The sequence below is a fragment of the Neoarius graeffei genome, chromosome 11, assembly GCF_027579695.1.
Source record: "Neoarius graeffei isolate fNeoGra1 chromosome 11, fNeoGra1.pri, whole genome shotgun sequence".
Classification (NCBI taxonomy): Eukaryota; Metazoa; Chordata; class Actinopteri; order Siluriformes; family Ariidae; genus Neoarius; species Neoarius graeffei.
The window spans coordinates 40218855-40237838 of record NC_083579.1 but is presented as its reverse complement, the minus strand read 5'-3'; the positions used below and the strand labels follow the sequence as shown (position 1 = coordinate 40237838).

Here is an 18984-nt window from a genome sequence, read left to right as displayed (position 1 = left end):
AAAAAAAAAACAGAATAGTAATTTGTAAGCTAAAAAGCCTGTGTCTACACTTTTCTTTCGCCGAGTGGCAGCTGTCTTCAACTGGGGCAGGAGGGCGGGACATGACTGAATGGGTGTTTCTGATTTGTCAGCTGTCATCCTTACACCGCATGGCATGCCCCAAGCGTTTACAACACAGAATTCCAGGTTCTCCGCTCCAAAATCGGCAGCTTCAAAACGATTGATTTATTTTTTTTTAACCGACAACCAAAAAAAAATTAACCGGTTGACGTTGATTCGGTCAACCATCGGTCAAACGGTCATCGGTTAACATCCCTAACAGGTACTATTACATATAAAACATTACATGACATTACATTAACGGCATTTAGCAGATGCTCTTATCCACAGCGACGTACAACATACCCAGAGGCAGCCTGGGGAGCAGCTGCCTTGCTCAAGGGCACTTCAGCCATTCCTGCTGGTGCAGGGAATCAAACCAGCAACCTTTTGGTCCCAAAACTGCTTCTTGAACCATTCAGCCATGGCTTCCCTCGTACAGTATTCTCATAACGCAAGTGAAAACAGGAACTAACTAATTCACAGATATCCCACAATTTGATGGGAAAGATAAATAAATAGAGCTTACAAGAAAACAAGTGGGCAGGACAGTGCTTGTGCATATCTAGGACCTTTGTTTTGGTCTCTTGGATTAGAAGCACCAAGAGCAGGCATTCAGAACCACTGCTATTCCAATCAAAAGACTATGTACAAAACTGAGCCCTGAAATTATAGCCATGTTAATATTTCTCAGTTCATTACTCTACGTTAAACTATGCTACTGTTCACGTGTGCATTTTAACTAATGTTATTTATCCATCAATATCACATGTCTGTTGAGCCTCGTATAACCTTGGTAAGTTAACGTTAAATATCAGTTCAGCTAACATTAGGATCGCATATTGTACATTCTCATAAGACACGAGGTCACAACATTATACTGACTGATAATCATTACAGTAGTATTTACTTCTGAAATACTGGAAAAGCGTACACTAATCTTCCGAAAACACTCAAACCAACCTGTGTGGCACCTCCAACCACGCCACAGTCATATTCCCTGAGGTCACACTTTCACCATTTCAGGTGAACATTGACTGAAACAGCTGACCTCTATCCGCATTATTTTATACATTGCACTGATTAGATAACTGCATGAATGAGGTGTGCAGGTGTTCTTATTAAAGTGGCCAGTGAGTGTACATGGTAAACCCACCATGTAAACTGAACTAAAGTCCAAATGAAATACTCACGGTGAGTTTCCTGAGCAGCGAGCACTAATGCCTCCATGGCTCTGATGCCATCCTGCACTGCCTGCAGCTCAGTGGCAGTCTGAGGGCGGTTTTTCTCCACCTGCTGCAGCCAAGCCACCAGCTGAGTGCCCAGTGCCCTGATAAACGACCCTGCCACCACTGCTGGGCCCTGAAACACTGACGCCAGTAACTGGCAACACCGGCTCAGCACCTAGAGAGGATAACACAAGCAGGTATAACGGAAGTAAACGAAAGGCTGTCATTATTTTATAAAAACCAAAACAAAACCCTACTAATAAAATAGTATTACATGCAGTGCCTACCAGAAGTATTAGCACACTTCATAAAAATAACTGTATAAAATAAAGAGATGAAAAACAGTTTGCAGCGAAACCACAACTGGATAGAACAATTGACTGACAAGCCCACAGTAGTAACGGCTTTGATGTAAGGGTTGTTTTACAATCAGGGTACAAAGTTTGTGTCACAGGGGTCCAAAATTCAAATTGATTCAAACTGGTTCTTGTACCAGTTTTTAAGTGAAGGACAAGTTAAAGAACAGATTTCAGGTAATTTTTTGACATATGTGTATGGTAGTTTTGTGTAATCTGCTATAAGATAAAGAAGCTTAAGTGTAGCTTTAAGCAGGGCTGGGAGAAACAAATGAAGTGATTCTCGGAGAGGACTTTTTTTTTTGACAATTCAGAATCCACTACTTCCATAGTGCTTTTAGGGCATACCTAACAACCTGTGTTTTCTTTCTCTCTCTCTTCCCCCCCAATCTGTCCCTCTGAGTTACATGTTGATCCTGGGATTGAGATGCTGGCCTCTTCTGCCCCTCGGACCTGTTTGATCCATCCTGGTGCCCTGTGTCTGGTCGGAGTTTTATCGCACCGCTCCTGTGAAGGACGGCCCCATGAGGACAGTTGAGGGTTATACCTGTTAAAACTGTTAATATTATAGTCAGGCTGTCTGTTGTTGCCCAAATGAGGATGGGTTCTCTTTTGAGTCTGGTTCCTCTCGAGGTTTCTTCCTCATGTCGTCTGAGGGAGTTTTTCCTTGCCACCGTCGCCACAGGCTTGCTCATTGGGGATAGATTAGGGATAAAATTAGCTCATGTTTTAAGTCGTTCAAATTCTGTAAAGCTGCTTTGCGACAATGTTTATTGTTAAAAGCGCTATACAAATAAACTTGACTTGACTTTTAAATATAAGGCTGTAAGCTTTGTGTTAGTTGTCTCTAATATTTATGTCCCAATATCTTGACCACATTTTAGGATGAAAATCATTTTAGATATGTTATTTTATATTGAAAAATTAGCTGTCTCGGAGAGGACTTTTTTTTGACACAATTACATACTAATTTGATCAAAATAGTCTGAAAACTTACTGGCATTCAACATTAAAACTTAACTATGTTTCCAATGATATGGAACCAAATATGTGTTTTATGGTATAAAGAATGATTTAAGTGCATCCCTTTTGGAGCTACCTGTGGTCAAAAAAGCACTTTTTCTAAATGACACGAGTAATTTTGCTAAATACGACATATATTGCCATACATTCACCAAAAATAATGTTATCACCAAATTTTTTTTGCATGGTAAATAGAGCTATCACAGGGCTACAATAAACAACCAAGTTTATTTAGTCAAGCCTTTTGATATTGAAGATAATAAGTGTTAAATGTGATTTTTAGCTTGCGTACCCTGATTGTAAAACAACCCGTAACGAACTATTGCTATAATTGGAATTTTATATAGTGAACACAGGTGGAGCAATACAAACAGTGAAATGCACCAGTGCAAATAACAGCACTCTTGGAACGCGGTTTGTCCAAACAAATTAGTGAACTGGAAGTAACTTTAGCATAAAATGAAACACATCATGCTATTAAAACATCGGTATGCCACATAATTGGTGAATATGCCTGTTTTTACTCATCCAGGTGATTTGTTTTGGTGAGTCTCTTTGGGAAGAAACTGAAAAAGCATCTCAAAAGATCATCAGAAGGTCAACTGCCTTGATGTACTACTACTGGGCAAATATAGTCAACAGAAATTGTCCAGACATGCATTACTGCATCCTGATGAAATGTATAGAAATAAGTGAAGAAGCAGCATCTTTGACCACGTTAGACTCTTACACTGTTATTATATTGTAGTTTCTCATTGTGAAGTCAAATGCTCCCCAAATGTATTCATTTACCCCTGCTTACCATGGGGTCCTTGGACTCCAGACTGGCCTGGAACTTGCTGATGCAGCACGTCTTTAGCGGCTCTACATTGGTGACCTCAACACTGGCACAAAGCAGGAAGATGGTGAGTGCCATCAGCAAAGTGATCTCATCCACACCAGATTCTGTTGTGTCTACAAAAGATGAACAGATTTAAATGACTTGAATTAAAGAAATGCATAGCTGAACATTCCAGTTTTTGTTCTCTCTCTGTTTACAATCTCTGTGGTCTAGCCCATGCGAAAACACTGTCATTTATACCTCAATTTTTAAGAGGTAACAATTCTGATAATCAATACTCTTTTTCTTCTTTCGGCTGTTCCCGTTAGGGGTCGCCACAGTGGATAATGTCCCTCCATCTCCTTCTGTCCGCCATATCTTTTTGTGTAGCACCAACCGTCCTCATGTCCTCCTTCACCACATCCATAAATCTCATCTTTGCTCTGCCTCTTTTCCTTCTACCTGGCAACTCCTTCTCCAGCATTCTTTTCCCAATATGCCCTGGATCTCTCCTCTGTACGTGTCCAAATCATCTCAATCTCATCTCTCTCACTTTGTCTCCAAGCCATTCTACATGTCCTGTCCCTCTAATATTCTCATTTCTAATCTTGTCCAACTTTGTCACTCCCAGTGATAATCTCAACATCTTCAACCTCGCTACTCCAGTTCAGCCTCCTGTCCTTTTGTCAGTGCCACTGTCTCCAAACCAGACAACATAGCTGCTCTTACTGCTGTCTTGTACCATACAACATAACTGGTCTTAGTACTGCCTCACAACAACAACAATGACTAAAGTCATAGTAATTTGTGCTAGCTGTTACAAACCGGGACATCTGGTCACCATACCCTATAGATCCAAAACGGTAAGAGATAGAGAATGATGCTTAGTGAGGAAAAGTTGCGCCCTGCCGCCCTGAACAAAACAAAACAACATGAAAATTGACAGAATTATGAGTGATTGAAAAAACTTCCATTTTCATGGATCATTCCAGGTCAGTGATCCAGATCACCACCAAAAGTCATAGCAACATAATTCAGTTCAGAGGCATTCTGCATGTGAAATTTGTTGATGATTGGTTGAAAACTGAGGGAGAAATAGCATCATAAAAACATTAGGATGATAATAATAATAATAATAATAATAATAATAATAATAATGTGCTGTTGAATTCTCAATTCTGGTCAGCAGTTGTTGAATTATTTTCTAACAGCACCTCAGACATTAACTTCATCTGCAAAGTAAATCAGTTTGTAACAGCTAATTCACAGGGACTTGTATGGCAGATATTCTACAGTTCCCTCTGAAAGTACTGGAACAGCAAGGCCAATTCCTTGGTTTTCACTATACGTTGAAGACATTTCGATTTGAGATTAAAAGATGAATAGGAGGGGCGGCACGGTGGTGTAGTGGTTAGCGCTGTTGCCTCACAGCAAGAAGGTCCGGGTTTGAGCCCCGTGGCCGGCGAGGGCCTTTCTGTGCGGAGTTTGCATGTTCTCCCCGTGTCCACGTGGGTTTCCTCCGGGTGCTCCGGTTTCCCCCACAGTCCAAAGACATGCAGGTTAGGTTAACTGGTGACTCTAAATTGACCGTAGGTGTGAATGAGAGTGTGAATGGTTGTCTGTGTCTATGTGTCAGCCCTGTGATGACCTGGCGACTTGTCCAGGGTGTACCCCGCCTCTCGCCCGTAGTCAGCTGGGATAGGCTCCAGCTTGCCTGCGACCCTGTAGAACAGGATAAAGCGGCTAGAGATGATATGAGATGAGATGAATAGGAGATGGTAGATCAGAATTTCAGCCCTTAACTCCTGATATTTACATCTAGACATGTTAAACAACTTAGAACATGGCACATTTGGTGGCAGACCACCCGATTTTTAGGTGAGCAGATGTATAGGAACAGATAGTCTTAAAGTAAATAACACTTAACATTTGGGTGCATGTCCCTCGCTTGCAATAAGTGCATCAACCCAGTGACCCACTGACATCACCAAACTGTTGCCTTGTTCTTTTTTTCTCCCTTCAGTCTCCTCTTCAGGAATTGAAATGCATACTCAATTGTGTTAAGGACTGGTGATTGACTTGGCCTGTCTGTGGCTCATTATAATTCCATGGCAGGGCACCTTGCTACAAGCACAGTTAATGGCTCGCTTTTATTGGGTGGCCATTTGTGGTAATGTATGCAGGTGGTTCATACACGTCGTCATCGGTTCATTGTTAGTGATGATGACTGCTTCATTAGGATGCGCAGAAACGGAGATGGGCTGTGAGGCCCGCACCAGCTCTCCGCTCCTAATGAAGCGCCTTGCACAGTAAGGTAAGCAAACAATGTCGTGCCCCCATCGTGTTGTCTCTCTGGACCTCCAAACCTGATGCCAAGTGGTGCACAAAAGTGCCACAGACCTGATGGGTATGGAAGTTGCCCTGCAGTGACAACTGACTTGTTGGGTGATGCCAATCCGTTGGCCATTTGAGTGGCTCTTCCGCATGCCATCAGTTGGTGTGCCATTGACCCTGTTGGGTTCATCTGCCACATTGCACCGAAAAGCGTCCTGCTGCCAGCACCTTATTGGTGATGTACTACTTAACCCATAGCTGGAGCCCAGGCAGGTGCTACCACTTTGGGTCAGAGTGGACCAGGGAGCAATGGTGATTAAAGGGTAACTCCACTGTCCCCAATACTCAAGTCCTCCTGGACCTGAGACTCGCCACCTGTTGCAGTTTAAAGTCATACCCAGGACTAAATACACAGGGATATTATCCTATCACTGTATAATGGGTTATAAATTGATTATATACTGTAAGTATAATTATTTATAGAATCATGACATTGTGTTCTATGTGCAGATACAGCACAAAGCTTTGTGCTGGCTGTAGTTCATCGTCACGGCCAGTTGAATCCTGCAGGACTGCATACTTTCTCTTTTTTTCCTAACAGACTCCAAATGTAGATGATGTAAACCACAGAAACTAAATAAATTAAAACAGGGGTTTTCAAAGTGTGGGAGAGTCAGCCCCCCCTCGGAGAGCAAATAAACAACAGCGCCCCCCTTACAATTTTTGTTGTTGCTATACTTAATGTTCCATTCGTATTTTTAAAAAATGGTTGTTGTACACAATTTTTTTCTTTTTCACATTTTAAACATCTGTGCTTTTTAAAACATCTCATAGCATTGTTAGGTAGCACCTCTTGGCAGACAACACACTGTGGCAGTGGAGCATCTTCAGATCCAGTCCATGAAAATCCAAACTTTAAATAATCGCGGTCATACTTCCTTCTTTTTTCAGTCCCCCCAGGATTCCATGGGCCTTTTTTGTGATTGTTGCGGGCTAAAATGTCTGATGTTGCGGGGGGGGGGGGGGTTTCCAAAAAATTGCGATGAAAGTTGCGGTGTTTTTTAGGTTTTTGTTGTGATTACATTGCGGGAGGAAGTGAAAGTTGCGAGAAATTGTTGCGATTTTCTCTTTTTGTGATTAAAATTGAGTGATATGTTAAATATTAAGTTATTACTGAAAAACTATTGATTAAAAAAACAGACACTGAGAAATGGTCCTATAAACAACTTTACCAATATAAAAGATTAGCAGGACTACAAAAATGCAGAAAAATAGGCTTTACTTATCCAAATGCTCCTGTTGGTTCAAAAGTTAAAGTGCAGAGAACCTCACAGCACAACATGAAGTTACCTTAAAATATAATATAAATGCCTCAGCTTTCATGTAAGAAAAAAAAAACTATTAATACTAGTACTGTGTGCAGGCAGTCTCTCCTGAAGACTAAATTAAACAATAATTATAAACTAATAAAATAAATGGCTCAGGCTTCATAGAAGAAAAAAAAACAATTTGAACAGAATCTCACAGTATGATGCTGAAGCTGCCTAAACAATGGAAAATAAAATACCATTTTGGCAAAAATGTTGGCATCCATTAATTTCTTGTATTAAGTAAAAAAATAAATAAAGTGCACACAGTCCTTCACTGTAAACATAACACACTTTCAGTAACAGAATTTAAGCCTACAGAAACACTGACTCGCACACAGTGTTGCCAGATACTGCTGACGTTTTCCAGTCCAAAATATGTTCAAAACCCGCCAAAATTCACTTGAAACCGCCCAATCTGGCAACACTGCACGCATGCTGCTTCTCTTGAACGTAAGTAACACGGAAGTAAGGCGGAAGATAGTTTGTCGACATCACCTCAAGACGCCGCCAACGATTGGTCAAATTTGCGGGAAAGTTGCGGTGATTGGATATAATTGTAACACCGCCCTGAATTCGCGGGGATTGGTTGAATTTGCGTTGAAGTTGCAGTGTGGGGCGCCCCACACTTTGAAAAGCCCTGAATTAAAACTAAAGCATCGGTCATTCTGTGATTGATAGAATTGTGGGTTTAAACCTTGGTTAAATCTGAGTACTTCAGAACAAAAGTTGCAGATGCTGACTGAGCATGTTTCAGAACTGCTTGCGCGACACTCACTCAGTTTGTAATTGATCACACAAGGTTTATTTTTATCCCCCACCACATTTCAGACCTATGGAGTCCCTGAAGTTCTGAAAGGTGATATTTATTACTATTTTGTACACACAAGTTATTATCTTGTGAGGGTCTTTAGGGGCTCCATAGAAAACAAACATATGCCTATGAGATGGTCTATTTATAAATCATTTGTTATCCGTACAGTGAAACACAGAACTCTCCTTTGAAAGCTCTTCTCCAGAGCGCTTATTTGGATTTCTTCGCTACACAGTTCAGTAAATTCTTGCGTGGTTTATATGTGACACTGCCCCCTAGAGAACAAACTCACATTACACACAAGTATGAAGACTTTGCCCTGTGTAAGTGTCTATGCATACAGAAATATAAAATCAGCCCTAGCCCATCTGGTGCTCCCTCACAAAGGGACCACTATGTAACCACCACAGTGACCTTGTATTTGTAAAGTTAAATATCGAACTTTGTGTACGTTGATTTCCCTTTATCAGTTTTAATTTCCTAGTACTGCCAGTGGATGAATATTTTTGGTGACACATTATCAACCAAGAAGAGACACTGATGTATTTAAATTAGTTTAAGTCAGCCGAGCCAAGATCTCAAGGAGCCATGTTACAAAAACAAAATTACGTAGCTAGGTATGGCATCATGTTGACTTCTTATGTGAGCATAGCTTTACCCGTGTTCCAGCACATAAGCAGTGTAGTGAGAGCACAGCGCAGCAGCTGGACCCAGGCACGGCGGCTTTTCTCCACTCTGCTCATGGGACATGAGAGGACCGTGCGTAGTGCTTGAAGTGTCCCAGGCACCAGGATCTCTGTGGCCACACCTCCATATTCCCTCGCCAACTCCCGCAGCACCCCAAGCAACAGATAGAGCACAGTGGGCAAAACTGACACACTGCCTGGAGTTAAACAAACAAAACAGAATCCAGATCTGAATAACATGTTGAGTATGTAGAAAAACAAGATTCTTAGACCTATACATTGATTTTCTCTTTAAATGATTCGACATTGACATACAGCTCTACATAATTATATATTCTTATTGTAAATGTAGTTATAATTTCACTGAAAGAAAAATAAATAAATAAAAATCACACATTACTTTAAAGGTCATAGGCAACGGTCGGAGGCGAAACGTCCCTTACAGAAAAAACACATGAATTTCCCATGTATTTCACATGTGATCACGTTACCACATGTGTGAAACATATCCACGTGATTCACATAAAATTGGGCCAAAACCACGTTTCCCATGTGCAAATAACATGTTTCCCATGTGCAAAACACATTTTCCACATATTTCACATGTGAGAAATCACGTGTGCAAAAGTCACATTGATCACATGTGAAAAATCACATGTGAAGTTCATGTGGTTTAAGGGGTAGAATATCAACTTTATTGTCTAGAGGAACGACCCAAAAAGCGAATTCAATCTTCCTGGTGTCTAATTTGCACCCTAAAATTGAATAAAACAGCTAAAATATACTGTTTTGCCCAATTTCCGAAGGTTTGTTTACAACTCACTTATGCGCACTTTCACCGCCAGGGGACCGTCGTCGTGACGTCATTCAAGCCAAACAGACTGGGAGCGGCTCTGTGTTTACTTGAGAACCGAGCACACGTGTACGGACTTTGGTCGTGAGAGGTTGTGTAAAATGTCTGATAGCGATTTTGAAGTAGGAACTCTCCAAATTAAATATCGAGAGGTGAAACCATACCGTATGTATGAACCTATGGCCGCTGCGAAGCAATCGGTGAATGTGGCTCACTGGTTTGACCGCGCGGCCTCGGAATCGGACAGCGACTCGGCCGACTCTGATCGCGGTGACCCCGGACCTCAACAAGACTCGCGCCCAAACGATTTATCCTGGTAGTTATGATAACTTCCTACTTTTGTCGTAATACTAAATAAGAGCCCTTTTGAAGAATAATTAAACCGCCCTCCCTAGTGGATATAGGTAACGATTACTGGACAGTGCGCCGGTAGGCCACATTAGCCTGCCATCCGCGGCATTATACTATTTATAGCCGACTCTAAGCGAGGAAATATCCCTTTGTCTCATTTCCACAATGATTGTACAGGATCCCTCAGGATTCTTGACTTGTCAATTGCAAGCAAAAGTAAAAATGTTTACCTCCAATCTTCTTTTTGCTTGAGCGTTGCTGCTCCGTTTCTTCTTTGACTTCTTGATTTTGTTTCACGCGCACAATCCACTCTCTCCGCCTCGTCTCCTCTTTCGGGGAAAAAAAACAACCCTCTGGCTTCACGCGCACAATCCACTCGCTCCGCCTCTTCTCCTCTTTCAGAAAAAGCCAACCCACTCACTCTGCCTCTTCTCCTCTTTTGGAAAAAGCCAACCCTCTCACTCCGCCTCTTCTCCTTTTTCAGAAAAAGCCAATCCTCTCACTCTGCCTCTTCTCCTCTTTCGGAAAAAGCCAACCCTCTCACTCCGCCTCTTCTCCTTTTTCAGAAAAAGCCAATCCTCTCGCTCCGCCTCTTCTCTTCTTCTGGAAAAAGCCAATCCACTCTCTCCGCCTCTTCTCCTCTCTCGGAAAAAGGTAAAAACTTCTTCCTGACCCGGTCCCGTTGTTACAGTTCACTGCACAACAATAAGGCATGGGGTTTTTCTTTGGAAATTCCTGAATGCACATCTGCACTCAAGCCGAACGGCAATGTAAGTAAACGGAAGTGGACTCAACTCAAGCGGTTTGTCTTTCTTGAATGATGTCACGCGCCGAGTGGTCACGAAAATCGCCGAACAGAAATTCGCCGCGATCCGCGCTAACTTATTTTAATTATTACTTATTAACAATACTTCTTGGGACCAGAAGAAAATTAGAGGGTTTAACATATAAAGTTTCAAATGTGCATAAATTGAAAACCGTTGCCTATGACCTTTAAACACAATGTGCTGTAAGTTAATAATCAAAACATCATAAAAATAAAATTTATATTCGACCCAAATATATTCTTGGCAGCAAGTTTGAACCACTTGGTTGGTTGAACGTAAAGGTGTAGGTTAGTGTGTGCACTATGTATGCGCTACAAATTAGCCAAACTAGCTAGCTAGCAGATAAGAAGACCAACTCCGTAGTCCATTTTTGAAGTCTGGGTATTGAAGTTTGGATTTTATGAGTTACATAGACAAAAAGAAATGAAGAAGAAACCTGCTGTACACGAGCTCTGTTACATCAACAATTCATCATGTGCAGAATGAAGATGCACCGAGATCATTTTATAACCATCATAGCACCCTGAATAAAAAAATAAATAAACTGCTCTGAATCGTTAGGGGCCTGAAGAATCCCACGCCTAAGAAACAGGGAGGTGAAGTTTCACTGTGCTCGGCTTGTTAACAGAAAACACTGAACTCAATCCCAAACTCAACTAAACCATTAGACATACAGTGGGGCAAAAAAGTATTTAGTGAGTCACCAACTGTGCAAGTTCTCCCACTTAAAAAGATGAGAGAGGCCTGTAATTTCCATCATAGGTACACTTCAACTATGAGAGACAGAATGAGGAAAAAAAATCCAGAAAATCACATTGTCTGATTTTTAAAGAATTTATTTGCAAATTATGGTGGAAAATAAGTATTTGGTCAATAACAAAAGTTCATCTCAATACTTTGTTGGCAATGACAGAGGTCAAACGTTTTCTGTAAGTCTTCACAAGGTTTTCACACACTGTTGCTGGTATTTTGGCCCATTCCTCCATGCAGATCTCCTCTAGAGCAGTGATGTTTTGGGGCTGTCGCTGGGCAACACGGACTTTCAACTCCCTCCAAAGATTTTCTATGGGGTTGAGATCTGGAGACTGGCTAGGCCACTCCAGGACCTTGAAATGCTTCTTACGAAGCCACTCCTTCGTTGCCCGGGCGGTGTGTTTGGGATCATTGTCATGCTGAAAGACCCAGCCACGTTTCATCTTCAAATGCCCTTGCTGATGGAAGGAGGTTTTCACTCAAAATCTCACGATACATGGCCCCATTCATTCTTTCCTTTACACGGATCAGTCGTCCTGGTCCCTTTGCAGAAAAACAGCCCCAAAGCATGATGTTTCCACCCCCATGCTTCACAGTAGGTATGGTGTTCTTTGGATGCAACTCAGCATTCTTTCTCCTCCAAACATGACAAATTGAGTTTTTACCAAAAAGTTCTATTTTGGTTTCATCTGACCATATGACATTCTCCCAATCCTCTTCTGGATCATCCTAATGCTCTCTAGCAAACTTCAGATGGGTCTGGACATGTACTGGCTTAAGCAGGGGGGCACGTCTGGCACTGCAGGATTTGAGTCCCTGGCGGTGTAGTGTGTTACTGATGGTAGCCTTTGTTACTTTGGTCCCAGCTCTCTGCAGGTCATTCACTAGGTCCCCCTGTGTGGTTCTGGGATTTTTGCTCACCGTTCTTGTGATCATTTTGACCCCACGGGGTGAGATCTTGCGTGGAGCCCCAGATCGAGGGAGATTATCAGTGGTCTTGTATGTCTTCCATTTTCTAATAATTGCTCCCGCAGTTGATTTCTTCACACCAAGCTGCTTACCTATTGCAGATTCAGTCTTCCCAGCCTGGTGCAGATCTACAATTTTGTTTCTGGTGTCCTTTGACAGCTCTTTGGTCTTGGCCATAGTGGAGTTTGGAGTGTGACTGTTTGAGGTTGTGGACAGGTGTCTTTTATACTGATAACGAGTTCAAACAGGTGCCATTAATACAGGTAACGAGTGGAGGACAGAGGAGCCTCTTAAAGAAGTTGTTACAGGTCTGTGAGAGCCAGAAATCTTGCTTGTTTGTAGGTGACCAAATACTTATTTTACCGAGGAATTTACCAATTAATTCATTAAAAATCCTACAATGTGATTCCCTGGATTCTTTCCCCCATTCTGTCTCTCATAGTTGAAGTGTACCTATGATGAAAATTACAGGCCTCTTTCATCTTTTTAAGTGGGAGAACTTGCACAATTGGTGGCTGACTAAATACTTTTTTGCCCCACTGTATTTATATCTTCCCAAAATCATATCTAAAATAAATATATTTTCAACCAATCAAATCAAGTACTTTGCAATTATCTGGATAAAGGGGCCATCTCTAAAAATAAAACAAAGGAATACGTCTTTAAAGCATGAGCCACGTTATATCTTTCTAACTTACCCTCAGGAGAGCAGATGGAAGGCAATTCTGAAAGGATCCCTAAAGCTGAGGTGATCAGAGTGCAGTCGCTGTCACTGAGAGAGGAGACGACACCTCTCTGTCCACTGGGACTGCCTGCCAGTCGAGGACTGAGCTGCGGAAGTTTCCGGAGTAGTGTGCAAAGACACAATTGCAGCGCTCCAAACACCAAAGACTTTCCCGGCACCAGGCCACCAGTATCCCGACCCTCACCAAACTCTGGCACTGTCTCCTTCTCAGCCGCACCATCATCCACTGAGCACAAAACAAGAGTGTCCAGTGTGTTGCATTAACAGCAAACCCATTTTATTCAGTTTCTGCGCCAGCATGTGATGGAACGAACTCATGTCTGCAGGGTGGATATTCAAGCTTTATAGTTATATAAAAGCACTAACCAGCTGTGTATAACTGTTACAAAATAAATTGTTAAATATTACACTACAATTATCGTGAAAGATTAACTATTGCTCAAGTGATTATTTGTAGATACAGGTATCTGTAGAGCTACGTATAAAAATTAATCTTTTCACTTTAGTTACTGACATATCCTCTGACTGCCACTTTAATCGGAACACCTGTACCAGCGCTTATTCATGCAATTATCCAAATCAGCAAATACAGGTTAACGGCTTCAGTGAAATGTAGACATCAAACATCAGAACAGGGGGAAATGTGATCTCTGTGACCATGGCATGATTGGTTGTGCCTGACAGGTTGGTTTGAAAAACTGATCATCTCCTGGAATTTTCAGGCACAAATGTTTCTAGAATTTACACAGAATGGTGCAAATATAAAACATTCACTGAGTGGCAGTTCTGTGGGTAGGAACCCTGAGGTGGATGGGCTACAACAGCACACGACCACAGAGGGTTCCATTTGTGTCATACAAGAACAGGAAACTGAGGCGAGAGTGGGCACAGGGTCTTCAAAATTAGACAGCTGGAGATTTGAAAAATACCAGGCAAATTTTTCCCCCCAACAAGAAAGTTCTAGCAGGCAGTGTGATAAAACAGAATTTTACAACAAAAATCCGAGCACATCGGTGGACGAGACAAAACGTGTGTGGAAGAGTGCAGACTGAGTTTCCTCTGAGATTGTTGTTATGCTGCCCAGTGGTGCAACATCAGCAACAGTTCAGAAGGATATATTTGGCTGCCTTCTCATGTCTTGGAGGAAACATGTGTTAGCTTACACCTTCTCACTAACTGGCAGGTGACTAAACTGGGGAGAAAATCACAAGTGAAAGCAAATGCATCTTTCACATCCTGTGTCCTTTTCTTTTCACTTAATTGGGATTTCCAGCAGGTGAATTTTGGTCTGAAGCTGGCATCTCAGTGAGCTGGAGTACATCTCAAAATCTCCTTCCCATTTGCTAAGAGTTATTATTACTGTAAGTACAACAGCCCGTCTCTCTTTAAAAAACTACAGATCCCACCAACCAACTTCCGCGTTGACCTACGTCACGCCTGGGCGGGATCACCTACGTCACTTCCTCCATGAGCACATAAGTGACTCAACCACAGTCCGTCTAAGAACTACAAATCCCATCAACCAGCTTCCGCGTGACCTGCGTCACGCCGGGGCGGGATCACCAATGTCACATCCTCCATGAAGGCATAAGTAACGGAACACGTTTCCGCTCTCTCTTTTCCATCTGGAGCAGCTGTCTGGACACAAAGAGATTTGCTCTGCCGAGCAAACCAGATAAAGACGTCTTTTCTTTTCTTTCTTGCAAGATCTACGATTTAGCGCGATTTCTTTGTTTACCACTGGCCCTGGTAAAAATCCAGAATCGCGCGATTTTAAACTCAGAGTTACAACCGGTTTTGTTTGTCTATCAGTAACGTTACCAAACTGCCACCCAAAGCAGTTTTAATTTAAAGTTAGGAGCGATCAGATTCCTCCTAATTAAAGCGCTGTGCACATTATTTGATCAGAGACTTCTTTCCATCACGAGCGACCACGTGTCGGACCAAGAAATCCTCTGCTTTCCACGGAAGCGACTCACGTGCTCCACAATAGTGAAACTCCAAAAGTCTCGGAACATATCTCCGTAATCTTGCTATAAGCGAGATACTGAAGTAAGACTGGCAATTTTTGGGCAGGAAAACTAGTCTTAGGAATTAGCTTTATGAAGAAGTGTGAATTTAAACTCAGGAACGGTTTAAATGTTTACACCGTAAGCGTGTTGAATTGATAATTGTTCTATTTTGTTTTGACCTCTCAGTTTTGTTTAATAAATAGGCTGTGCATGCTTCTCTATTCCTTACTAACATCCTCAATTTCCTTATTACACATTTTGACCTCATCAAGATTTCAGTGGATTTAGTAGTGTTATGAACTAGTGGGTTAGCTACCGGCTAGTCCTTTGTTACTTAGAAACACATGGCCACAGGCCTCACAAGCACACCTTAGCTAAACACACGGCTAATTCCTTTGTCTCGTTAGCAAGCTAGGCTAACCTTTGTTTAGGCCACACACAGGCTAACTCTGTCAGGCCACGTGGCCACACACAAACACACCTTAGCTAGCAATCCATACTAACTCTTTTGTTCAGGCCCCACACAGGCCTCACAAACACATCTTAGCTAGCATTCCTTTGTCTTAGCTAGTGACACAAGGCTACCCTGTGTCTCCACATGTGGCCAACACATCTCAATTAGCAACCAAAGCTAACTCTCTTGCTGTACTTAGAAACAGGTGGTCATAAGGCCTCTCACACACACACACACAAACACATACCATATCATATTTGTATATAATGATTCCAACTGCTATTATCCATTTTTATCTTTATAATAAATTCATTCATTATTGAAACTGTTTATTTGTTCCGATATTTTTGAAGTCGCCCAACCTCAAAGAATTCCAAGGTGCATACGAGTTGTGTAATACGGTAAGTGATCATAATAATTTGGAATATACCATAATTTAGCTGTTTGGTAATTTATTATTAAGCACCAAAATTAATGGTATTAATTAATGAGACTGATTTAATGACCTAATGAGACTGATTTAATGAGATTGATCACTTAATTACCAATTGCACCTACATTACATTAAATATAAACATACATTAAATGCAGTATCACGACAGTGATGGTATGAGTATTAAATTATGTGTTTAAAATATTTTTTATTGATTTCTTGAAATGTACATGCTGTTTAAAACTCTTGTAGCTTGTTTCAGGAATATGGTGTGACAGTATTTTTGTGGCATGATCTATTTATAATGTAAGACTTGGAGAATAATGAAAGGTATTTCAGAGACACACACTTCAATGCAAAGCAGAGCATTCATGTAAGGAAAAAAAAATCAGGAGTATTTCTCAGCTTGTGCGTGTTTTAAAGGCTCACCCTCAGCACTGTGGCGTTTCTCTTTAACATGCTCCTGAGTGGCACACACCACCTGTCGCACCAATTCCAACACGGCCAGCTGGATCTGCGGTGATTCTCGGGTCACGATCAGCCTGTGCAGCACACTGAGGAGCTCCACACTCAGTGCCTACACACACACACACACACACACACACACGGTTTTCATTGTGAAAATGTTTGTGAATAAATATTTACAGGTGGATGGAATATAATCCCAACTGGTTGCAAGGTTGTAGCTGGTTGGTTGCTAAGGAAATATAGCTGGTATCTAGGGTGTTGCCAGGTGGCTGTTATGGGGTCCCAGGCAGTTGCTAAGTTGTTTCTAGGAGATTTAAATAAGATCCCAGTTGGTTGTAAGGTGGTAGCTAGTTGGTTGGTTCTATGGGATCCCAGGCTACGGTGTTTCTAATAGGTTTCGATAAGATTCCAGTTGGTTGTAAGGTGGTAGCTAGTTGGTTGGTTCTATGGGATCCCAGGCTACGGTGTTTCTAATAGGTTTCGATAAGATCCCAGTTGGTTGTAAGTTGGTAGCTAGTTGGTTGGTTCTATGGGATCCCAGGCTACGGTGTTTCTAATAGGTTTCGATAAGATCCCAGTTGGTTGTAAGTTGGTAGCTAGTTGGTTGGTTCTATGGGATCCCAGGCTACGGTGTTTCTAATAGGTTTCGATAAGATCCCAGTTGGTTGTAAGTTGGTAGCTAGTTGGTTGCAGGGATGTGATTTGGGGCTGGTGAAATTATCTGAAAATTTTAGCCGGGGGTCTGGGGGCCGCAGGCCCCCAGCTGGTCCAGGGCAGCACCCTGGTGGGGGGACAAGGGGGGAAGCCCCCCGAAGCTCCTGGGTTTTGGGGTTTTCTGACTTAAAAATTGTACTAAAATGGCAAGCAAAACACACAAGAAAAAACTTGTCATGATTAACAAATTCAAGCCAATTTAATGGTCAACATGCAACTCTGACACACACACACTCACTCACTCTCTCGCTCGCGCGCGCACTCTCTCTCTCACACACACTCTCACACAGACACACACACTCTCACTCACTCCCCCCCCAAAGAACCAGCGCGGCAGGGCCCGCTAGCCCCGCGCCTTGGGACGTAATACGCCCCGAGGCGAGCCGCGGCGCTCCGCTTAGGTTTCGTTTCTATCCCGGGCTCCAACCCGACTTTGGATGCTCATAGCTCGGGCAGGGGAGGTCCCAGTATCCCCAAACTTGACAGCCAGAGACCTCTGCCCTCTCCCCAAAGAACGAAATCGCTGAACAAATGTCTCACAGTCTCATGTCCAACGTCTGTAGCAACCTCTTTCTCCAACCATTCCCAGCGGGACTTGTTTTTCACTATTCTGTCGATTTCTTTAACTCGATTTGCATCTTTACGCTCGATCACAGAGGCTGCCATCTTTCAACTCTTTGTTTGAAGCGAGCTTACGTACAGCTATCTAACAAGCGCGTTCATTGGTTGTTACAGAGCGATGGGCCAATCACGTACCTCGTTTCATCTCAATGACGTAATTGCATCAATGAGATGAAACGAGGTACATGATTGGCCCATCGCTCTGCAACAACCAATGAATGCGCTCGCTTCAAACAAAGAGTTGAAAGATGGCAGCCTCTGTGATCGAGGCGTAAAGATGAAAATCCGAGGCTGCCATCTTTCAAACAAAGTCGGAACGAATAGGATACGAATGTGGATTTGAGGGAAAAATCGGAAACATTTTTTTTCCAAGTTTTGAGGTGAAAAAAGCGGAATTCCGCGAATTCGCGGAAAAATCACATCCCTGTGGTTGGTTCTATGGGATCCCAGGCTATGGTGTTTCTAATAGGTTTCGATAAGATCCCAGTTGGTTGTAAGGTGGTAGCTAGTTGGTTGGTTCTATGGGATCCCAGGCTACGGTGTTTCTAATAGGTTTCGATAAGATCCCAGTTGGTTGCAAGGTTGTAGCTAGTTGGTTGCTAAGGAAACTCACCTAGTGTTAGGATGTTGTTTGGTGGCTGTTATGAGGTTCCAGGTGATTGTTATGATGCTTCTAGGAGGGTTCAATCTGATCCCAGTTGGTTGCAAATTTTAACTAGTCAGTTGCTAAGGGAACTCAGCTGGTTGCTAGGGTGTTGTTACACTAGGTGGCTGTTATGGAGTCCCTTTTGGCTACTATAGTGTTGCTAGTTTTCTATTAGAATAACTAACTTCATGTTTGTTTCACAAAGCCAGGTAAAAAGGCTAAAATGCTTTAAAAAAAAACCCTGAAAGGCTAAAAAGACTATTCAGTAAAATAGTTTGTTTTTGTTGAAGAAAGGGTAAATGTAAGGCTTTATTTACAGCTGGTTAAAACCACATGAACATTTAGAAAAAGCCAACGCTGATGGCACCTAATTCTGAACGCAAGCCAGTGGGACAGTTTTCTTGATCTCG

At 42.2% G+C, this 18984-nt stretch overlaps 1 protein-coding gene across 4 annotated transcripts in view; it reads right to left on the bottom strand.

The window, feature by feature from the left end:
- heatr5a (HEAT repeat containing 5a) overlaps positions 1-18984 on the bottom strand; it is a 175946-nt gene that overhangs the window by 21849 nt on the left and 135113 nt on the right. For all 4 annotated transcript variants that reach the window (XM_060933915.1, XM_060933916.1, XM_060933913.1 and 1 more), the window contains 5 exons: positions 16555-16702; positions 13180-13452; positions 8701-8925; positions 3510-3661; positions 1293-1503 (listed from right to left, as the gene is read on the bottom strand). In XM_060933915.1, coding sequence (XP_060789898.1) covers positions 1293-1503; positions 3510-3661; positions 8701-8925; positions 13180-13452; positions 16555-16702 — 1009 coding nt within the window. The remainder of the gene's footprint in view (positions 1-1292; positions 1504-3509; positions 3662-8700; positions 8926-13179; positions 13453-16554; positions 16703-18984) is intronic.